General features: G+C 53.0%; 2 protein-coding genes across 5 annotated transcripts; one reads left to right on the top strand and one right to left on the bottom strand.

The window, feature by feature from the left end:
* The first annotated feature begins 696 nt into the window (after window positions 1-696).
* On the top strand, window positions 697-11,577 carry LOC143687770 (uncharacterized). Of its 3 annotated transcripts, XR_013177679.1 has the most exons (7): window positions 1,141-1,205; window positions 5,651-5,799; window positions 7,339-7,437; window positions 9,145-9,723; window positions 10,102-10,194; window positions 10,970-11,022; window positions 11,355-11,577. XR_013177679.1 is itself a non-coding variant. In XM_077165062.1 (5 exons), the coding sequence occupies exons 1-5, from the start codon at window positions 829-831 to the stop codon at window positions 10,115-10,117; spliced, it is 468 nt and encodes a 155-aa protein (XP_077021177.1). In that variant the 5' UTR covers window positions 697-828; the 3' UTR covers window positions 10,118-11,577. The 3 variants fall into 3 exon arrangements, 2 of the variants coding, with proteins under 2 accessions (XP_077021177.1, XP_077021176.1); XM_077165062.1 differs by lacking the exons at window positions 5,651-5,799; window positions 7,339-7,437 and adding an exon at window positions 697-891 and having other exon boundaries at window positions 1,037-1,205; window positions 9,145-9,277; window positions 9,637-9,723; window positions 10,102-11,577; XM_077165061.1 differs by lacking the exons at window positions 5,651-5,799; window positions 7,339-7,437; window positions 10,102-10,194; window positions 10,970-11,022; window positions 11,355-11,577 and adding an exon at window positions 697-891 and having other exon boundaries at window positions 1,037-1,205; window positions 9,145-9,277; window positions 9,637-10,065.
* A 2,802-nt stretch (window positions 11,578-14,379) lies between these two features.
* MRM1 (mitochondrial rRNA methyltransferase 1) lies at window positions 14,380-22,432 on the bottom strand. 2 transcript variants are annotated; one of them, XM_077165057.1, is made up of 6 exons: window positions 21,013-22,432; window positions 20,722-20,815; window positions 17,954-18,086; window positions 17,753-17,872; window positions 17,299-17,485; window positions 14,380-16,840 (listed from the first exon to the last, which is right to left on the bottom strand). In XM_077165057.1, exons 1-5 carry the CDS (start codon window positions 21,579-21,581, stop codon window positions 17,313-17,315), a joined length of 1,089 nt encoding a protein of 362 aa, XP_077021172.1. In that variant the 5' UTR covers window positions 21,582-22,432; the 3' UTR covers window positions 14,380-16,840; window positions 17,299-17,312. The 2 variants fall into 2 exon arrangements, with proteins under 2 accessions (XP_077021172.1, XP_077021171.1); XM_077165056.1 differs by lacking the exon at window positions 14,380-16,840 and having other exon boundaries at window positions 17,196-17,485.
* Window positions 22,433-22,491: the final 59 nt, after the last annotated feature.

Genomic DNA, 22,491 nt, shown 5'->3' with positions numbered 1-22,491 from the left:
CTCTCTGCACTAGCTGTGTGACCTTGAGAAATTCACCTATGCTTTGTAAGCCTTCATTTCCTCATCCCGTAAGATGGGGCTGTGATGGGCATCGGGTGAGATAACAAATGCGAAGCACTCAGCAACGTGTCAGCCACTTACCAGAGGCTCAGTCGCCGCCGGCCTGGCCCCGCGGGTCCCCAGGCCTCTGTCGCGGAGCCGACCTCTGGGGCACCTCTCCCTGGCTCGCCACGGCCTTCTTGGTGCCCCCCCCCCCCCCCCCCCCCCCCCCCCCCCCGAGCGCCAGGCGCACTCTTGCATCCCCGCCGTCTGCGGATACGCCCCTCCCTCCCCGCCCCAGGCTCCCAGCCGCCTGGGGATTGCTTCCTCTCTTCTTCCGCTCTGGAAGCCCAGGCCCGGGCAGCCTGTGGCGCGTGGGGACTGACGTGGGGCTGAAGGCAGGTCCCCAGCCCACCCGGGCGTGCCCCGCCAGGACAGCCCACTGTGCAGGCCGCAGGCTGGACTGACCCAGGCCCCTAGCCCTGGCAGAAAGCACATTTTACCTTTCAGAGCCTCGGTTTTGTCCCCTGCAGAGCGGTACTTACGCTCCCGGCTTGCACGATGATTACAGAGATTAAAGAGAGGACACTCGCGAAGGGCTTGGTGAGGTGTAGAACAGTACAACTTATAGTTCTATATAACAGGATTGATTATTAAGATAGCTTAGGAGGCCAGGTTGGTGTTCAAAACTACGTCCAAGGGAGACAGGAAAGACAGTATCATCTCAACTGTGCAGCTTCAACAAAGATACTGGGGCAAGGAGGCAGAAAGCAAGGCAGGGAGGGCGGGATGTGGTTAGACTTGGCAAAAATTAAAACCCAGTCAGGATCTCGGTCAACAACTTATCTAAGGGTAAGACTGAGCATGGGCCGGGGTAGCGGCGTTGGGGGAGGCGTCCCTTTCCCCGGGTGGGGACGGGAACCAGGCCAAGAGGGGTGTGGAGGGGGGAGGGGGTGAGCAGACTCTTTATTAACACAATTATTTTATTTGCCGAAAGGTAATCATCCTAAGTGAGGTCAACGGCAGCTGGCACAGGGAACGGCCCTGCGGGCGGCTGGCCCACGTTGCCATGGCGACGGAGCCCGGTGGTCGCAACCAGCAGCTGCGAGGGTTGCAGCTTCCTGAGGAAGGAGACCCTAGATCCCTCTTCTTCCTCCAGAGAGGAGGTGAGTGAGAACTATGGGTGTCTGTATTCTCCCTCCCAGCTCCCAAGAGACAGGCCAAGAACCCTCTAGGGGGGCACATCCAGCCCAGCCCTGCAGGGGCTCTATCCCAGGGGACAAAGGCTCTGCAGCTATCATCTCATTTCATCCCACAATAATCCTGCAAAGAAGGGACTGGCTGTGGCCTGAGTGTTTATAGAAAGCTGTGACTCAGAAGGGCTAGAGACCTGCCCACAGACACATAGCAGGAGGGTTGGAGGTTGCGGCACAAGGTCTGAGGCACCTATTGCAGCTGCCCCAGAGCCAGGGACTGTGACAGTGACAGAGAAGGACTGGGCTAGGGTCCCAAATGAGCAGAAAAACTGGTGTGGAAGAAAACATGCTAATCTGGAAGTCAGTGAGGTCTGGGTTCAAGTGCTGACTCTCCCTCCCCCTTATGTTGCTCTCAGCCAAGTTGCCCCTCTTTGAGCCTCAGGTTATCCAATGCATCCTGCACCTGTGATTTAACAGGCCCTGCAGGACAGAGCAATGATTACGACACATTTTCCCATCTGTAAAACGGGCCAACTAAGCCCTGCTTTGGGGACTTAGGATGTCAGTGGTGACAGGTAAACTTTATCGCAAGGTACAAATTGTTAAGAGGCTAGTTCGGCAATTTTCACCCTAATCTCAAACGAAGTCTCAGCTCTGCAGAGTAGGGTACAAAACATCCATTCCCCAAATCCTCCACCTGAAGTCCAGAGGTGAGGACACAGGGTGGGAAGTCCAGGAGACAACACAGCTGAGAAGCAGGTAAGGAGGGATTCATTGAATCCTGTTTTCCATCTTGCTTGTGCCCATAGCATCTATTACCCTCTGGTGGAAGGACTACTGTGCCAGCAGAGGGAATCAGATGGGGGCGGGGGAAGCTGCTGTAACTGGAAGAATCAGGGAAGGCTTTGGGAGGTGGTGAGACTTGAGCTGGTTCCCCCTAGAAGGTGGTCAAGGGTATGAGAGTGGGAGGGAAGGCATTCCAGGCAGCGGACACTGCTCCAGTAAAAGTCTCCAGGGTATGTGTAGTTGGGGAAGAGGGCGTTGTTCTGGGAGGTAGCATGAAGGGACTTATAAAGACCCAAGAGGAAGAGGGAACCAGGTTAGGGCATACTGTGGGCAGCTTTGATCATGAAGCTAAAAGAGTCTATACTTCATCCTGGAGGCAATGGGGAGCCATTGAAGGTTTCTGAGCAGGGACATGATATGATCTGATTCAAATTTTAAGTATATTATTTGAGTGGGAGATCTAGAGTAAAAAAGCCACCACACTGCAGCCACTACAATAGCCCCTCTTCCCAGCACGTTGTTACTCACCAACAACACAACACCCGGGAGGCTCAGGGGCCAGCTGAAGACTTTATGAAGCCTTTTCTCACCCTTGCACACCAGGTCCTAGGCTGGGTGGGCTCTCTTTTAGCTTCCTAGCTGCTGAAACAAATGCAAATGCAATACAATGGGTTGGCTTAAATCACAGGAATTTATTGGCTCATAGTTTTGAGGCTAGGACAAGTCCAAAATCGAGGCACAGCAAGGCAATGCTTTCTCCCGATAAATGTGACATTCTGGAGCTGACCGCCAACCATCCTCAGTCCTTCGCTTTTCCAACACATGGCAATGCACACGGCAACATCTTCTCCTTTCTCTTCTGCTCCTATTGACTTCCAGCTCCTGGCTGCTCCCCGTGGCTTCTCTCCATGCTGTTTCCTTCTTTCCATGCTTATAAGGACTTCAGCCACATCGGATTAAGGCCCATCTTCGTTCAGTTTAGGCACACCTTAAAGAATAACATCTCCAAAGGCCCTATTTACAAATGGGCCCACACCCAAAGAATCTGCATTTTGTGGGGAACATGATTTAATCCTCAATAGTCCACCCTCTGGACCCCAAAAAGACATGTTCTTCCCACATGCAAAATACATTCATTCCATCACAACATCCCAAAAGCCTCAAGTCATTTCAGTAGCAATGCTAAATACAAAACCTCATCGAAATCAGTTATGGGTATGATCCATCTTGGCACAAAATTCTTCTCCAAAGAACCCGTGAGACCTGGAAACCAAGTTGCCTGCTTCCAATATACACTGGTGGTACACTGGAATAAATATTCCCATTTTCAATGGGAGAAACTGGAAGGAAAACAGGGGCACAGCTCCAAAACAAGTTTGAAACCCAACAGTGCAAACTCCATTAGATTTCAAGGTCTAAGAGTGATCTCTGGATTGATGTTTTGTCCCACGGACCTACTGGAGTAGCAGCCCCACCCCTTCCAAGAACTTCCAAGAACCATGCTTTCCCTGAACACTGGGGTATAGGCACCCATCTCCCCCTTCTCTGACACTGGGATGCCAGCTGGACTGTCCAAGAATGCTGGAGCACAGGCCCTACCTTCTCCAAGTATTAGGGTGGCAACACTCTCCCTGAACAATGGGATGCAAGGCCCATGCTTCTAAGAACTGGAGTGGAACTGCCCTGTCCACACACATGGCTGGGCCACTCTCTTGGTCCAAGGAGATCTCTTCTGTCCAGATGTCCCCATCCATGGTTCTTCCCTTGAAGTCATTCTTCCTTCAGCTCATCCCTTTTCTGTCCCTCTCAGGTATTGCTTCTGGTCATACAATTTTTACAAAAACTTTATTGGCTTTGCATGCAGTCCTAGGCAGTCCAAACCATCAGACAATAGGATTTTCCAAAGATCCTTCCCAGAAAACTGCACTTCTGATCCTGACTTCCTCTGAGATGTCCGCCTGCATGCAAGTTCAGGCACAGCCTCTCTAGCAAAGGGCTGCTCAGTTAAACATCCACATGGACCCCTGTCCTCGGGGGATTCACTTCCCAGGAACACAGGGAGACCCTGATAGAGCTTTTTCTGACCCTAGTCTCAGAGCACACTATCTAGATAGGCTGAGAACTTCCCAGAGTATTAATTGCTGGTTTCCTTATGCTCATCCTCAGTGCATCTCTCTCCCCTCTCATTTCACTATAAGCTACAAGGAGAAACCAAGCTGCACCTTCCACATTCCTCAGCTAAACATCCAAGTTCATCGCTTATGAGTTCTGCCTTCCATCCAACATCAGAACTCAATTTCACCATGTTCTCTGCCACTTTATAACAAGGATTGCCTTTTTTACGATTTCCAATGATACATTCATCATTTTCTTCTAAGGTCGCAGCAAAAGTAATTTTAATGCTCATCCTTCTACCAACACTCCATTCATGACAAATTATGTTTTTTCCAAGACAATATAAATTTTCTCTACAGCTCTCACTCATTTTCAAGCCCTCACAATTTTCCCAACCTCTGTTACTCAATTCCAAAGCCATATCAACATTTCTAGGTATCTGCAATAGCAGCACCCCACTTTCTGGTACCAAAAGCTGTTTTAGTTTCCTGGCTGCTAAAACAAACCCCATTCATCCAGTTGGCTTAAACAACAGGGATTTACTGGCTCACAGCTTTGAAGCTAGGAAAAGTCCAAAATCAGACACTGTGATGTGTTCTCCCCCAAAGGCTATGGCATTCTGGAGCTGGCTGCCAGAGACCTTGGCCCTTGGCTTTTTCCCATCATGTGGCAAGGCATATGGCAGAGGCTTTTCCTTCCTCTTCTGAGCCCCCTGACTTCCAGCTTCTGACTGCTCTCTGTGGCTTCTCCTTCTGTGTCCGATTTCCCTTGTGTATAAGCATTTCACCCCCATTCAGTCTGAGCACACCTTAAACTTATAGCGTCTTCAAAGATCCTACTGACAAATGTTTTCACACCCACAGGACAAGGAGTTGAGGCATGAACATGCCTTTTGTGGGGAATGTGATTCAATCCTCAACAGGTTCCCTGCCTGGAGGCAGGCAGGGTGGGATGGGGTGGGGTAACGCTCTGGACTCGTTCCCACCCCAGCCACCTCCTTCCTGGTATGGCCATTTCTTTGATTAAAAAGAAATGTGAGTGCACCGAAAGACGAAGGGGGAAGTAGAACTGGGAAGGAGGTAGGGGGAGAGGAGGCCCCATACATTGGGTCCTGGCGATCCTGGGAAATGTGTGCCCTGAGGTAATTACCCGTGATCCTGGGGAAGAAACAATAATTAGAAATAACGCAAGACCCCAAAGTTCAGGATACAGCCCGACCGTGTCTGACTGCAAGGTTCCTCCTTGATTACAAGAAGAGAAACTGAGGCTAAAAGGAATCAACTCCACTGCCTCACGGAAGGAGGCCCAGTGTGGCCCAGACATCACAGAGAGGCACTGGGGAGGTCCTGTCCCCCTCCAGAGCCCCCTCCCAGCAGTCCTCTCAGCCAGCTCCATCGGGGTCCTCAGCCTCCTACCACACAAACACACACACACACTCACACGTGCCCATGCCTTGAGAGATCTGGGGCATCGGAGACATTGACAGGAGCAATTCATCTAACTTCCTATTTTAGATTCATCAGCTTCAGCTGAGTCTGCCAACTGGAGTCCCGTCCTGTGCAAGATGACACTGCGCAAAAGGCAGCAAATGGCAGGGGGTTGCTCAGGCCAGGGTCCCAGCACAGAGCCAGGAGACCCCACCACGTGCCTTGGAGGACCCCAGGTGGGGGACCTGGCTGTCAGGAGAATTTGTGAGGACAGGATGGGTGATGGGTGGGGGAGAATGCTTGTGGGGTGACTCCCTCCCCTGGACTAGCCTCACAGAGGCCTCTCCCAGGTGGGCTCCTCGAGGGTAGTGAGGCCAGCAGGCTGAGAGAGGCAGGCATCTGGGGCGGGGCAGAGGTTAGCAGAGGCAGAGGGCAGCATCCGAGACAGGGTGAGGGGCACAGAGAGGGAGGGCATGGCTGTAGCTTCTCAGCCAGGCCTCCAGAGCCCAGAGTGTGGGCTGCACCCAAGCTCCATGCCCATGCACTCCGACTCACTGGTGATAGCGTCAGCTCTGGCCTAAACTTTAATCAGTGGATCTAAGGCTTGGTTACAATCAGCAGCAGGGAAGATTAGCAGAGACCTGGGAGGGGGCAAGGATGGGAGGGAATGTGGGATCTATGCAAGCCGCAGGGGGTCTCTCAGTGTCCCCTCCACAAGGCCTGAAGGGGGAAGTGGAGAGGAGGTCAGGCTGAGCTATGCCAACAGCCAAGGAAAAAGCCTGGCCCACTGAGGCTCAGCTAGTCCCAGAAATTCAGCCTCCAATCCTCTCTCCCCTAATCCCAACAAGCCTCTAGTGAGACACCAGGAAGAATTTATCAATCTCTGACACTGACCGAGCAGGGGCAGCCCAAGGTGTTCACCCCACCCTTAGCTGGGGGTGGGTAGGCAGGGAGGAGTCTCAGCTTAGGAGTTGGGCACCCCCATTCTCTCCCTCAGGCCCAGCTGGACAGAGGGATGGACAGAATGGGCCATATCCCCACCCCCCAAGTGTTCTGGAGAGAGGGAGGAAAGAGGGAGGGACAAGCCTGTATCATCTGCCCCACATAACTTATTAGCATCCAGGCGAGATTAATCAAGCCCAGAAACCTTGAGCAGACCCCTAATTAGTTGCTACTGATAACTATATTTGTCATGCTCTCCAATTATTCCACTGTAAATTTCAGAGTTTAATTGCACCTTGTTCTTCATTGAAGTGTCACTGTTTGCACACGCTCCCCTAATTCTTTAGCAAATTTGACAAAATTCAGCATTAAATATAGATTATCTTTAGATTTCCATAATTAACACAACCAAACTGTCTCAGGCCTAAATATTTCTCCCAGCGCCATAAATCTGACCTGTCTCTGGAACCCGAAGCGCGGCTTCCAGCTCCCTGGCAGAGGCCATGGGGAGAATGCGCACAGATGCATGAACTTACATGACATGCCCTGCAGGGATGGGGTGGGAGGTGGTGGGTGAGGCTCCTCTGAGGGTACATAACCCACCCCCAAATTTTTAGGGGGCCCCATCAAGGCTGATTCATGGGGCATGGGGCACCTCGGCAGTGTCCCGGGTCCTGGAAAGCCAGCCCAGCGCCGTGCTGACCTCCAGCCTTAGCAGGCGGGGTAAGAGGCAAGGTCTTGGACTACAGTCAGGCTACAAAGCAGCCCCCTGCCCCCCACCCCAAGCCGCATGAATGGCAAAGGACCCCTGTTTATGACTTTTTCCCATAAAGGCTGGCCGTGATGTTTGGTGTGAACCCGGGGACATGACCCAGGCAGACCCGGATGCCCACACAGCACCCCCCTCCAGGGCAGCTCTCCGGGCTCACAAGGTCAGTACACAGCCACTAAACTCTAAACACACCATGTGGAATTCTTTATTTCAGATTGGGGGCCCTGCCCCACCATCAACGGGCTTGGAATCTTTTCCACAAGCCCCCCCAAACCCCAAATCCAACACCCCAGTAAAGTCAGCAGGTCCCATCCCAAGATGGCCTAGGGCAGGGAGGGAGAGAGAAGCCTGTGCCTCTTGGCTACGGAGGAAAGAACTGTATCTTGGGTTTATCCCAAGTCAAGTCCCTTCCCCAGACTGACCATAGCATGGGCAGCAAAGCATCCAGAGTTCAACTACAAGCCAAGATCCCTTGCTGCCTTCATGCAGATGCACACACACTGAGACATAAACACATACAGAGCTCAATAAAGGTACACACACAGAGACACACCACAGAAACCTACAGTTCATGGGGACATGTGAATTCACCCAGACTCTCTCTCTCACACACACACACACATACACACACACACACACACAGAGAAGCATACACTTCTCTGCCCAAGTCCTGCTGGAAGATAGGGGCAGCCAGATAAATATTTACTCCTTAGAAACCCTTATCCAGGGTCTTGCCATGCAGGTGGGGTGGCTCCAGCCCCTGTGAGGGGCAGATGGTTCCCCAGTCCCCCTCGCCCTCCACACGGCCTGCGAGCCTCATCCACCCGTTTCCTTGGCAGAGCTGTGGTGGTGATGGATGGGCTGCAGGAGGAACAGGCAAGAATACTGAGGAACCTCAACACGTATTTGCAGCAAATTTGGAGGAAAATCAATGGCCTTTAATGAGTTTTTATTTTTCTCCACGATGGTCTGGGCTGGGAGTTACATGGGGGATCTCTGGTTGCAATATGCAAGGAAATGATCTGGAGCAAAGAGTACAGGGCTGGGCTGGGCCCTGGCCCACCAGGAGGGAGGAAGTTCCAGGGTCAGCAGACACAAGGTCAGGCAGAGGCAGAAGGACTAAAAGACAGAAAGGATGCCAGGAAGTCACGTAGTGCCACCCGCCAGGCCCAGAGGGGTCCCTGGGCCCACTTAGGTCTCTACTGAGGCCGATCTGGATTCTGGCCCCAGCAGCCTGGATTCTCTACCCTCAGAAAGAGATTAGCGGCTGAGGTCCACCGGGTCAGAGCGCCGGGCAGGGGCTGTTAGCCTGGGAAGGGGCCACCCAGGGGCGGGCTGCGCTACCTCCATGGGCTCACCGATAGTGAGAAGTGGTCAGGGGCTTGGCTTACTTCTCATCACTCCAGTTCACTCAGCACCTCCCAGGCCCCAGGCTCCTGCTATTGCCATCCTGCTAGAGAGGTATCAGTCCCTCATGCAGATGAGGATTGGAGAAGCTTTAAAAAAATTGCCCAAAGCCACACAGCCAGTGAGTGGCTGAGGCAAAATCTGAACCCAGGTCCACCAGCTCTCAAGTCTGCCATTTCTCCGTTCTGTCTGCAAATAGCACCTAACTGGGACGAGGGAGCCCATATCTTCCTCTTCTCTTCCCCTCTTCCAGCCCAGGTCTCTAAAATCCATGGGTGTGCGGGGTCAGAACTTGGGCTCAAGCTCTGCAGTGATGAGAACTCAGGAGAATCTCCTCCATAGCTGGACTCCATCCAAAGCACAAGACTTTCCCAGGCACAGAGGAGGGGATACCTATCATTTGCAATCCCATCCACCCTATCCCATTTGCCAAAGCTTTGAGCTTCCTCTTTCCTTACAGAATCACAGAAGGGATCCGAAACTATCACACCCAAGTGTGACATACCCTGTGTAAAGCCCCCGTGCAACATCCTCCTTGAGTGGTCATCTGATGCTTGCATACCTCCAGTGACAGAGAGCTTACTACCTACAAGGTACTCCATTCAACCTCTGGAATCCTGTTAAATTGAACTGCTATCAGTCTTCTGGAGCCTGCAAATTTACTGGTCCCAATCCTGTCCTCTGAGATCACTGCTCTCTCCTACCCCCACCACATGGGGGCTTCCATTCTCCTGGCTGCATACTTCTTTATTCCATCAGCTATTTCAACCATCCTCAAACCACTCACCTTTGTGTCAGCGGAATTGCTAACAGCATGGGGGCGTAGTTAAAAGCAATGATTTTGGAGTCAAACAGACTGGGATTTGCTTTCCTGTTCTGCTATTTCCTAGCTGCGTGACCTTGGGCAAGTTGCCAAATGTCTTGGGCCTCAGTCTGCCCATCTCTACAACAGGGAGAAGACAGCAGCTCCCTCGTTGATGAAGCAGATAACGTGCCTGGGGCATGTCGCTGTTGTTTTGATCTTCTGGGAGTGGTCAGAGTATGGAAACATGTTCTGGAAGCTACCCTTGGGCGGAGACTGCTTAGGTTGTGATGGGGCAGCTGTCATCCCAGACAGACTGCCCATTCACAGGCATGCACGCCTGGCCCCCATCCCTCTCTGACTCACCTTCCTCACTTCAGGGATCTTTGCAGACGTGCTCACTACTATATCCCCCCAGCAAAGAGGTGCTCAACAAATACCTATCAAATGACAGCATAAGCTAAGCCCTGATCTTCTCCTGACCTCACAGGGCTTCTGCCTGCCCTCTCCCCTACTCCCATCCTGCAGGGCTCTGCAGCTTTAAGGACTCCCTCCCCCAGGGCCCAGCAGCCCCAGGCTTCCCCCCCCCACCCCCCACCCCCGCCTCTCCACCAGAGCCTGGGCACTGTGAATTCCAGCTTCCAGCAGCTACACTTGGACGCCTGCCCTGATCAATAACCAGCGACTGTCATTGATCAGCGCCCCCAGGTATCAGGAACTGGGGGGGAGGTGAGGAGAGGGACTGGCTGAGTGAGGAGAGATGTGCAGCCCCAGCCCCAGACACACGGCTGCAGCAGCAGACAGGGCCTAGAGCGTTGGAAAAGAGCCGGAGTGAGGGGCAGTGACACGAGACCCTCCAGACAGGGAGGCAAGGGGGCAGGCGCAGAGACCCCTGAGGGAGAGAGAAAGAGGAGGCAGGCAACGAAGAGCTGGTGAGGAGCAGCTGCGTGCCCAGGGCATCCTCTCTCACTCCCCAGCACAGCTCCGACAGAAAGCGGTTACAGGCACCATTTTACAGGGAGGAAACCGAAGCTCAGAGACTAAGAAACTTGCCCAAGGCCTGAAATTTTGGATTTGGGAGCAGAGGCGGGATTGGAACTCTGGTCTGGGTGTCCCTGGAACTGAGGCTCTTGGCAGCACCCCATGGTAGCCCTGAGCTGTCACTCCTGGCTGGGGGCCGGGACCCTCCTAGCACAGTGCGAAGCTGGGCTCACAGTGGGAAATGAGCCCCCACGGGGATGGCCCACTTAGAGCTTGGCGCTTGTCAAGATGGCACTGCAGCAGGGAGAGTTTGCTGGAGGCAGGGGGCGAGGGGACATTGAATGTTTATTCGCCTTGGCCTCAGCATTGGGCCTTCAAGCTGGTCCTCAGGCTGGAGGCTGTCTCTCCCCAAACCAGCTCCCCACCCTGCCGTGATCGCCACGGCAGGGTCTTGGGCAAGCTACTTAACAACGCTGAGCCTCAGTTTCTCACCTAAAACCAGGAATAATGACTGGAACTACCCCAAAGCATCACTGTGAGGATTAAATGAGAAAGGTACGTGTAAAATGGTTAGCACAAAGTAAATACATGAGTACATAGTAAACGTCTGTGCCATCATCACATTGCATTGCTGTCCCCCCTGCTCCAAGCACACCCCTTCCAGACCCCACACCTACAAAACCAGACAGCTGGAGGTGTGAGTATCAGTCCCAGGCTCTGACTTAAACAAGAGCCAGCCCCTTGCCCAGTGCCTGACTTGCGCCTGCGCCCCCATCTGTGGCATGGCCATGAATACAAGGCTTGGATGCAGTGGGTCTCGGCAGAGCTGGGGGGCTGAGGGAGTCTGCAGAGTGCACCCTCACCCTCAATTATCTCCCCTGTTTCAGAGACTCAAGAGTGGCAAATGATCCCGTTTGAATTTCCCTGTGGCTGGGGAGCGGCTTTGTGAACTGTCTCCTCTGAAGCCATCTGGAAGGGGGAGGTCAGGGCTGGCCGGAAAGGTGGTGAGGGGTTTACCCGCCAACCCAGAGCTGAGGAAATGAAGGCAATTTGTCTCCAACCTCAGGACTCATGTGCTTGTTCATTCAATATTTATTAAACACCCGGTATGTACCTGGAGGTACAGAAATGAGTAAGGCTAATTCCTGGGCAGAAAGTCCGGGAGTAGGGAGGGGCTGTCCTAGAGCGGGAGGCACCACGGTGCCTGCAGAGGTCTGTGTGGGGCCAGTGGGCAGCTCAGCTGTAGGGGGCAGGGGGGCTGTAGGGAAGGGGACCTAGGCACCTTTGCCGCCTCTCTTGCTCGCTGACCTCGGCATTGAGTTCTTCCTCAAGGAAGGAGTTCAGCCCATGGAATTTTTTTTGAGGTTGCATATAAACTACTTTTCATGGAGTTTCTCTTTTGACATGCACGAACCTCAGAAGAAAAAGCTGCTTGGGAGAGGGGGCTGCAGAGGTGGAAGGGGGAAAGCTGAAGGGGCCCAGCTCGGCTGGCTGGTCAGGGCGGGGCAGGGAGGGGCCCAGCCGCCGCTGGTGAAGGCGTCCTCTGAAATGGAATACAGGGTCAGAGGGCATGGGAAAGAGGCAAGGACAGGCCTTGCTAGAAGAATCCTTCTTGGAATATAGTCCAGAGGAATCTTGTTTAGAAACAGCCTTTGCTGAGCTGGAGGTGTCGGTCTCCTGGTATTAATTTAACAGCCAGCCCCACTCCCTCTCCCAAGCAGAGGAAGAAGTTGGGACAATTAACTGGGGGCAGAGCTCACACCCTTTCTACTTTTCTGGAAAGGTTAATGGTCCTCAGGTTTCTGGCACTCTTCCCCTCTTTCCACACTACTTTGCTAAACAAGGTTCTATTCTCTCCAGATAATTCTGAGACTGAGAGTTGTAAAATTACAACGACTGCCAATTACCAAGTACTTATGTTTACCAGACACTGCTATCCCAGCGTAAGGTACAGAGAAGGAACTGAATGTCTTGGAGGGTAAACCGCCAGGTCATCCAGCTAGGAAGGGTGGGTCAGGATTAGAGCCCAAGACAGTGCCAAGAACCGAGTTGCAGCAGGTTCAAAAGGAAGGAAAAGTGGCTGAGTTGGGAGGCAACGGGCAGCACCGGAACCTACGGGGCGAGGGGAAAGGAAGGGGCAGCCCCGATGCTCCATCTCCGGCAGGCCTCTAGGTTCCTGGCAGGGCATGGGAGGGGTGGTAGCAGTCTCCTGGTCCATGGCCACCGAGCCCTCACAAACCTCTCTAGAGGCTCCCCTCCAGAGAACAGGCCTGGGAGTGGGCGTGGGGAGCACTGGGCCCTGGGCTGGGGAGGAGGTAGTTAGAACTTTCCCGAGCACCTCCCCCAGCAGGATAAGCTGAGGACCACCAGGGAGGTGTTAATGAAACAGAGAAGCTGCGAACAGACCCAGGAGTGATTCCAATCTGACACCTCCACCCCAGCCCCCTGCCAGTAATGAGCTGGTACCTGCCCCTCTCCCCAGAGAGGGGGTGAGGGGAGAAAGAAAAGTCCTTGGGCATTTTTGTAACTTCCAAGCCTCCAGTCTTTATCATCATTATTAATATCATTGCAATACAAAGCTCACATTTATTGAGCACCTACTACGTTCAGGCACCATGCTAAACTCTTTTCATAATCCTATCATTTGACCTTCAAAACAACCTATGTGGTGGGAACTACCTTATCTCCCTTTTACACATTAAGGGGCAGGCCTGAAGTCGAGCTGGCATTTGAACCCGGGTCAGTCTGACTCAGAAATCTGTGTTCTTATGTTCCCCTGACAGAGACAAACTGGGTCTCAGCAGGAGGGTGGTGGAATGGGGACCATCCTGTCAGGGGAAAGGTGGGGGAGGACCCACAACTGTGGCCCCCGGGATGGGGCTGGGGCAATGCAAAGGGCACTGAACCTACAACGTGTCCTCCACGTTCCAGAATCGGGAAGAAGGAAGAGCCTGGTGATTTTGCCTGTTTTCTCCCTGAATCTCCTTCCCACATGTGTTCAATGAGAGTTGGGTCAGGGGCTGCCTGGGGAAGGGGATGGAGAAGGGGTTTTGGCTGAGGAGGCTTGAGGAAGGAGGATGGGCCGAGAAGATGCTGCCTCTCGGTCCTGGGAGGGAGGGGCTGAGCTGCTCTGCAAGTGGAGCCCCATGTTTGTAAACATCATTAATCAGGGATTAGCAGATGGGCATGCTAATTGCACCTGTGGAAGTGAGAGACCTTGAGGTTGATTACATTTACAAACTGTGGGGATCCCTGGCGCCTGGCCCTGCGGGGGTGGGGGTGGTTGGGACTACTTTAGGACCCTAGCCTGGGTTGGTAGCATTTTAGCCTCCTGCCAAAAAAAAAAGAGATTCCCACCCTGGGAGGGGGTGCTGGCCACAATTCAACTGCTCTGGAATATCAAGTTAGTGCAAATCCTTCTGGGACACCTTTCCCTCCTGGCCAGGAGCCCTGGCAGGAGAGGATCCTGCAGAAGTCATTTCATCACCCTCCCTTCCTCAACACCCTCGAGCTGTTCTAGGGGTAAGTCAGCATGATGCAGCTGGAAGGGACCTCAGAGCCTTTGGGGAAACAGGCCAGGTTGGTAGCAGAGTGGAGACTGGAACCTTACCTCCAGGTCTGTTTGGAGGTACAAGAACAGCTGCTGAGGACTTGACCTGTGTCACTTCATTTAGCCCGTACCACAGTCCTCTAGGTGGCTACTGTTGTTCTCCCCATTTTACAGCTGAGGAATACTAAGCCTTGGAAACTTAAGGGACATGTGCACATCTATGCTGCTGGCAAGACACGAAACTGGAACGCAATCAAGCACTGCTTAATGCCCGGGGCCATGCTCTTCGCCACCTCTGTTCCCTCCTCTGGCTTTATCCCAGCCCTGCCCTGTGGGGATGGACACCGCCCCCCCCCCCCCCCAACACACACACAACTCGGCCCAGACCCGTGGCCACAGTTACCCCAGCTCCTGCGCACCGAGCAGTGGCCAGGCATCAGGCACTACAGCAGGCCTGTGTGCGTGTGGGGGAGAGCTAAATTACCACCCCAATTCCCTTTAGTTAAAGTGAACTTGTCTCCCCAGAACCCAGTCCGTCTGCTGCCCCCAGGATGGGGCAGGGAGGAGCTGGGCCTGTCAAGGGTGAAGGAGCAGCGTGGCTGGGTCAGGTTAGGCGGGGAGGAGTCTGTTGGCAGGAGGGGCTCTAGGCTCCAGGGACCCCCTTATGCCAACTTCTAGGATTCATGGGGTCTTGGTCTGAGAAAGCTGGCTCAACTCTGCACCCCCAAGTGGAGGAAGCAAGTGGCGTTCATTTGCATCAAAGTTTATTATCTAATCCTGGGATGCCCAGTCTTCTAAGTATAAAAGTATAAATAGATATACTTTTTATAAAAATATAAATATACTTCTAAGTATGAAAAGAATACCTTTTAATTGATATTCTCTCATTTTATTTTTACAATGTCCCCGTTGGGGAGGGGTAGATAGGGTGGGGGGGTATTAATGGTATTATCGTCATGTTACAGATGAGGAGCCTGAGAAGCCACCTAGGTAGGAAGTCAGGGAGCCAAAGCCGGGACTTCGGGGACACATGAAAGGGTCATCTCAGGCACAAACGTTCAGGCTTGAGCCCAAAGCGCAGGCAGGAGTGGATTTGGAAGCAGCTTCTTGGATGTTAGCAGAAGGCTCGAACACACGTGATTCTGGAAACTGGCTGCACCCTAGACAGCTAGAGAGCTTTAAGAAACACTGCTGCCTGCCCCTGCCCAGAGGTTCTGGCTCCAAGAGTCGGGGGTGCCTCTGGACAGCTGGCAGAGTAAAAGCTCCCCCTGGTGGCTCTAGGTAAAACTGAAATTAAAAAAAAAACAACAAAAAACCATGGCCCTGGGCTCTGGCCAGGAGGGCAGCAAGGACAGAGAGGCTGAGGGAAAGGCTTTCTCCCTATCTTAGGGGCTTAGACTTTAAAGAGATCTTAAGCCTTTCTTAAGCAAATTAAAATGTCTTCCTAAATTGGCACTGCCATCAGAATTCCAGATAAATCCATTCTGTGGGGGAAGGAGGCGCTATCTACTGGGCACTGAGTCCTTCTCTCTCTCCAGGGACCCAGGAAGGGAGGATTATCCCCATTTCATAGAGAAGGAGACTGAGGCTCAGATGAGTCTAAGAGACTTACCCAAGGTCACACAGACAATCAGGATTTAAACTTAGGGCTGCTGTTTCCCAAACTCAGACTCTAGGGTAGTGGTTCTCAACCAGGGACAGTTTTGCCCTGTAGGGGCCATCTGGCAATGTCTGCAGACATCTTTGGTTGCCGCAACTGGGCGAGTGTCTGCTGATGTCAAGTGGATAGAGCCAGGATGCAGCTAAACATCCCACAGTGACCAGGGCAGCTGCCACAACAGAGAAGTATTTGGCCCCAAATGTCAACACTGCCGAGGTTGAGAAGCCCTGCCCCAGTGGTTGCCAGCCTGGCTGCACATCACAACCACCTCGGGAGCTCCAAGAATCCCGATGCCCAGGTTGCACCAGCCCAATTACATCAGACTCCCTGGGGCTGGGTCCCCAGTGGCAGTTCTTTTTAAAGCTTTCCAGATGGTTCCGATGTGCAGCCAAGGTTGAGAACCGCCGCTCTAAATGGTTCATGCTGGTGACTTCTGCTCCGTTTGTGGGACTCTGGGGGACGAGTGCCAGGTTGGTCTGGGTTATACAATAAAATAAACAGCCATCCTGTCCTCACCGCCTCACAGAGTCAAAGGGCTTTGGTTCATTGATCCCTTCAATTGAGGTGAACTCACTGAAGGTGGGGTGTGGAGGGTTGAATTGTGTACCCCAGTTTGGACATGTTCCGTAGTCTTGCTCTGCATTCTGGTGGGAGTGGACTCATTGTAAGTGAGATCTCTGCCAGATGTTACTTTAGTTAAGGTATGGTCCAAACGCATCAGCTGGGCTTTAATCTGGATGACGAGGTCCTTTACAAGCAGAGTGAAAGTCAGATGGAGTCAGAAGCCACGGGGAGTAGCCAGAAGTTGGAAGTCAACAGAATCCCCGGAAGAAAGATGCCACCAGGTACAATGCCATGTTAACAGGAAAGGGAAGGAACCCAGAAGTTTGACAGCCAGGCAGAAGATATCAATGTGGGGAGGAAGCCAACCTTCTAGTCTATGAAACCGTGAGCCTATAAAGTCCTGTGGTTAAGGCAACCCACGGTCTGGTATGTCTTAGCAGCAGAGAGACTAAAACATGGGGGAAGCTTGGGGTCTGGGTGGGGTGGGAAGTGTCTGGTCATCTTTCCCTTTTCCTCTCCTAGGGCTGCAGCCAGAAGCCTCCTCCGGAGCCTTGGAAAGCGTCTCGAATAGGCCATGGACTGAAGAGCGAGGCTGCCACCTAATGGAGGAACGGAGCGGAATGCAATGCCTCTGCCAGGGGCACCAGGGGACTATTGGATCCCCACAACAGCCCGGGGAGGTAGGTGCAGACAAGGACCCTGCAACACATAAGGATGAGGCCGTGGGTGCGCAAGGACGTGCAGTGGGCCTGAGTCCCAGCCTCGAGTCACACCAGATCTGTCAACTCCATAGGGACCCTGGTCTTCCCTCCACATTCCCACACCCACGTTCAACACAGGCTACAACAGGTTCAAGAGTAATAGGCCCCCGCGGGCCAGGCTGCCGGCCTCCCTCCTGATAGCTACACCTGCCCCTGACTTCCAGGCAGACCCCTGAATGCCCATTCTGGAAACGACCTGCTTCATCTCCAACTGCAAGGCAACACCCAAACAGGAAACTGAACGCCTGGTTCCCATAGCCAAGGTCGCTCCCCACCAGCTGCCCTCTGGCACACACTTGGGCAGTCCAAGTCAGCTCCCATTTTGCCTCTTTTTTTCTGATCCTGAAAACAATCTTGGGTCCTGGGCCACTTTGGGTTCATCAGACATGGCTGAAGGTTCTTCGGTGTCTCTGAAAAGTTGCTCTCTTTTTCCCTCTCCAGGGAAACCCTTCCTCTGGGTGCAAATGGAGTGAAGAAGAATTCCTGCAGACAGAGAGAAAGGAAGGGGCAAGAGAGGGAAGACGGGGGAGAGAAAGGACCATGTACAGAGTCCTTGATGTGTGCCAAGGACTCTCCCACTTCATCTTCAAAACCATCTCAAGACGTGTTATTTCCCCCATTTCCACCTGAGGCACAGAAGGACATAGTAACTTTTTTTAGAATGAGATAGCCAGTAAATGGGACCAGCGAGAAACCACACCTGTACAGTTAGAAAGAGAGCAAGCAGTAAGGAAGGGGCAGCGGACTCACCTGCAGCCACGGAGACATTCAAGGACTCAAGCCCAGGAGGCAGCTGCCGCCCAGGTAGGATGGTGAGGAGAAGCTGGCAGGAGGCCTGCACCTCTTGGGACAATCCACAGCCCTCGTTCCCTGCAGGGCAAGGGAGCCAGAGGTTAGAGACACCCCTAGTGGTCACCTGTGTGCTCAGGAGAAGCTGGGACATCTACTTACCTAGCACTAGCAGAGTGGGCCGGTCCCAGAGAAACTCTAAGCAACTAGTGATGGGGACACGGGAGGACTGGAGCACCTCAGGCCCTGGGCAGCCCACTGTGCCTGCTACCAGCCAGCCCTGCCGGGCCTTGGCCTGAAAGGAGGAAGAAGAGATCATGTTCTCTCTCACCAAAACTTCTTCAGAGCCCTGACCAAGGAGTCCAGCCTGGCCCATCTTTTCATTCAGTCAGCAATCCACCCAGGTCAATCAGGCTCCGTTCCAGGCATGAGGAAGGTATGGCGAACGAAACAGAACGAAATCGCAGTCTCCTGGAAGGGTGATCAAGGAAGGCCCCACTGAAGTGACATTTAAATGTAGACCTGAAGGAGAAGAGGGAGCACTATGCAGACATCTGGGGGGAGAGCACTGTAGGCTGAGAGCTGGATAAGCACAAAGGCTGAGCTGAGTGCTAAGTTGGCTATTTGAAGAGCTGTAAAGGGGCCAGGTTGGAGGGAGTCATGGAGAGACAGAAGAGGACACAAAAGGCTAGATAAGGCAGGACTCGCAGGTGACTGGGAGGACTACGGCTTTTACTCTGAGAGAAGCAAAGGCTTTGAAAACAGAGAAGTGACACAGTCTGACTTAAGTTTCAACAGAACCACTGCCTGCTTGCTAGAGGTAAGGGCAGACGCGGGAGGTTTCCGCCGTAACAGAGACAGGACACAACCGTGGCTTAGGCCAGGATGGTAGCAGTGGAAATGGTGAGGAGTGGCGAGAATATGGAAATAATTTTAAGGTAAAGCCAAAAGGATTTGCTGATTGGACATGGGGTGTGAGAGTAAGACGAACCAAGAACAATGCCAAAGTTTTGGGCACAATTAAAAAGATGGAGTTGCCATCAATTTAAGACAGGTAAGCCCATAGAAGGGACTGTGTTGTTCAATTTTGTAAACAGTAAGCTGGAAATGCCTGTTAGACAGCAAAAATGAACTGCCAAGCAGGCAACCAGATTTGTGAATGTAGAGTCTAGGAATGAGATCCAGGCTAGGATATCCATGTGGGAGACATTCATGTATAGATGGTTCTATATAGATTTAAAGGCTTGAGACTGGATGAGACCACCAGGAAGTAAAAAGAGAAGAAGTCCAAGGTCTGAGACCTGGGAAGTGCTAACGTTCAGAGGTCAGGGAGTTGAAGAGGAATCGCCAAAGACTCCGGGAGAAAACACGGTGAAATAAGAGGGAAACCAGGAGAGTGAAGTGTTCTGGAAACTGGATAGGCTATCTCAAGGAGGAAAGAGTGATTATTTGTGTCAAATGTTGCTGATGGGTCAAGTTAGACTGAGGACCAGCCTTCAGATGTAGCAACGCAGAGTACACTGATGATCTTGACAAGTACTCTGATTATACTTAAGAGTCAAATCGTGACTTTTGCGAAATCAAGAGAGAATGGGGGTGGGCAACGGCGCCTCAGTGGCAGAGTTCTCGCCTGCCATGCTGGAGACCTGGGTTCGATTCCTGGAGCCTGCCTATGCAAAAGAAAACTAAAAAAAGAGACAGAGAGAGAATGGGAGGAGAGGGATTTTTGTTTGTTTGCATGCTGTGGAGAATGATTCAGCAGAGGGTAAATCAATGCTGCAGGAGATAGCAGTATTGCTGGAGCAGTGTCTTTGAATAGGCACCAAGGGACGGCATCCAGGGCACAAGAAGGGCTGGCCTCTGCTTGGGACACCTCCAGTTCTCCCATAGTAACAGGAGGGTAGATGGACTCTATGGGCCAGAGCTGGTGGGAATAGATGTGATGGTAGGAGTTTAAGTAAGTGGTCTGCAGAATGCTTCTGTTTTCTCAGAAACTACTTGCTCAGAGGCTGAAAATGAGAAGAGGGAACCCCATCTCCTATCAGGTTTGGCTGGGCCATATTTCTTCTGAAGGAGTGAGAAAGGGAACTCCCTGTAAGAGGAGTAAAGCCAGGCACAGCTTCTAGATATGTGCTTTCCGAAATGATAGTCATTAGCTACATGTGGCTATTAAGCAATAGAAATGTGGCCAGTTCAAATTGAGATGTGCTGTGTGTAAAATGAAATTGATAACATGTTGACATGATAGTATTTTGGATATGTAGTTACTGGGTTAAATAAATAATTAATATTAATCTTACCTTTTACTTTTTAGTTTGGCAACTAAAAACTTTTAAATTACATTATGTGGTTCCTATTATATTTCTATTGGACAGAGCTGTTCTAGACTCATCCTAGAGTTCTCCCCTTTTCAAAGTGTCTAACACTCTGAAGTGGGAATTGCTCACCACCCAGGATCAGGGGAATCGACAGAGGGCTGCGAAACACAGGGCAACACTGCTCTCTAGTGTCCAGCAAGGGAAGCACAGCTGTAGACAGACTCTTGGAACAGTTCTTAGGATTGCTAGATATCAAAATTATTTCTGTGGGGAGAGCGTAGAGAAAGAGGAGAAAGGAATAGAGGACTCCTTGGTCAGGGAGGATTTCAAGCCAGGCCCCTACTCCAGGAACCCAGGCCTTCCTATTCACCAGCTCCCTAGAGCTGAACAAGAAATTTACCGAAGATCTCTCAGTAGGCATTGTGGCACTGAGGCAGGGGCAAAGTATGCCTGGAAAAGGACTGCATTAAAAGGAACGAGACTAGAAAACTGTCCCATTTGTGGTTTTAAGAACTCCAGCATTAATCCCCTCTCAAAGGGGGTTAGAAGGCCTAAAGAAGCAACACCAACATGCACCCATGCGTGCACGCACACACACACACCTGCCAATACCTGCAGAAAACCAGCCAGGTCATCAGTGGAGAACACGTCCATCACCTCCATAGATCCCGCGCTGGCCTTGCTGACTACCGGGGTGAGGCGGCAGCTGCAAAGTTCCCCATAGTCCTCATGAGACTGGTGGCTTGCCCTCCCCCAAGCCTGGGGCCCTGTCCTCCCCTGACCCCAAGCATTAGGGTTGAGAGTTGGGAGGCCTGGCCCTGGAGACCACCCAAGGGTGAAGATGCTTAGAACCTCGGCTGGGTCTCCAAGTTGGGGCATATGGAGAATAAGGGGCGTCCATGCCTGTTTCTCCGACTGGTGATGACCTTATCCACTCCGAGGAAGTGAGCCGAGCGCAGCACAGCCCCAAGATTCCGGGGATCCTGGAGCCCCTCAAGGACAAGCCATAGCTGTTGAGGGTCGCCGCCTGGCCTCGCCTCCCCGGCCTCAGTCCAGGGCCGGGGCCGCAGCGGGCTCACCTCCATGCAGACGCCCTGGTGGACCTGGTGGTGACACAGAGCGTCCAACTTCCGTCGTCGGGGCCGCAGGACTGGGATGCCCCGCGCCTCGGCAGCCCGGAGCAGTTCGGCCCTCTCACCCTGCAGCCTGGCATTGCTGGCCTGGAGCAGAAGACGGTTCACATGACGGCGGGCGGCCTGCAAGGCCAGGAGGCACGGGGACAGACCAAACAGGAGCTCCAGTCCCCCGGCAGACCGCGGGGCCGGCGCCAGGTCATCGAGAAGCAAGCGGCTTAGCTCCTCCCCGCCGGGCCGTTCCCCACGCCCCCAGGGCCTCGCGGCTTGGGAGAAATGACGAGCGAGGAGGCGCCCGGAGCACCAGGTCGCGCCCCAGACGATCGGGTGCAGCCGCATGGCGCGGGCTGCACTGGTGACCCGATGCCCCCTACTGCGTCCCCGAGAGGTCACTACCGCCTACAGAGTGAAGGCAACCCCGACGGCTGCCCCAACCCGCTCCCTCAGGCAGAGGAACGGTCAGCTGCGACTCTGTGCTCTCAGATGGCCCAGGACCCGACAGCCGAACCACATCCGTCTTCTCCCTGCCTCCCACGTGGGCCTCCCGCTTCCTGGTTCGCGCGTCCCACGCACTGCGCACGCTCCGCAGTACCCACGGCGCCCCGCAAGGAGGCGGTGCTCGAAACGCGCTGACCGGCTTCGTTGTCACTTCACTTCTGCCGCCTAGGCCTTGGGTCCTCCACCCTCCCCTCCGCTGGTCTTCAAACGGCCGGTCGTAGCTGCAAAAGGTGGGGCGCGCATTCACCCAGAAACCAGCAAGACACTTTTGGTGATTAGCTTTTCCTGTTCAACCGAGTCGGTCTTAGAGCTCCCCTCCTCACGTCCAGTCCCTCCTCTGCGCCCCACTGCCTTGTCAGACCCGCATCCAGCAGGGCCCCCAGCAATAACTTACTGTCCCATGGCTGCTGCTCTCTTCCTTAGTGACAGCTCTGTGCCTGTCCCACCCCTGCTGATAAACCAACTGGTGCCCCTGGTCCACAGTAAGGTCCAGATTCCTTTGTTCAGTATTCTGACCCCCAGTGGTTCATCCACAATCTACTTGTCCAGCCCCATCTACCTCCTACACTAAATTCTGTTATTCTCACAGTATTGCATATTCTTCTGGGCCTCCCAGCCTTTTTCTTCTCTGGAGGGCAAACTCCTACCCACTCTTCAAGACCCAATCCAAGGTAATCCATGCTCCCCTAGTGATGCCTGAAACCCACCCACCTTTCCACTCACCTGGAAGAAATTCTAAGATACAACCATT

Source organism: Tamandua tetradactyla, chromosome 6, assembly GCF_023851605.1.
Source record: "Tamandua tetradactyla isolate mTamTet1 chromosome 6, mTamTet1.pri, whole genome shotgun sequence".
Taxonomy (NCBI): Eukaryota; Metazoa; Chordata; class Mammalia; order Pilosa; family Myrmecophagidae; genus Tamandua; species Tamandua tetradactyla.
The sequence above is the reverse complement of the archived record's forward strand: the minus strand, read 5'-3'. Positions and strand labels throughout refer to the sequence as shown.

Excerpts from the sequence above, each read along its gene's own strand:
- MRM1 (XM_077165057.1), bottom strand. The coding sequence starts at position 21,581 with ATGCGGCTGCACCCGATCGTCTGGGGCGCGACCTGGTGCTCCGGGCGC. Across the intron at positions 20,816-21,012 it reads ATCACCAGTCGGAGAAACAG|CTGCCGCCTCACCCCGGTAG; the intron begins GCATGGACGCCC and ends GGAACTTTGCAG. Across the intron at positions 17,873-17,953 it reads GCCCACTCTGCTAGTGCTAG|GGAACGAGGGCTGTGGATTG; the intron begins GTAAGTAGATGT and ends CTTGCCCTGCAG.
- LOC143687770 (XM_077165061.1), top strand. The coding sequence starts at position 829 with ATGTGGTTAGACTTGGCAAAAATTAAAACCCAGTCAGGATCTCGGTCA. Across the intron at positions 892-1,036 it reads GGTCAACAACTTATCTAAGG|GTAATCATCCTAAGTGAGGT; the intron begins GTAAGACTGAGC and ends ATTTGCCGAAAG. Across the intron at positions 9,278-9,636 it reads GAGAGCTTACTACCTACAAG|GGAGAAGACAGCAGCTCCCT; the intron begins GTACTCCATTCA and ends TCTCTACAACAG.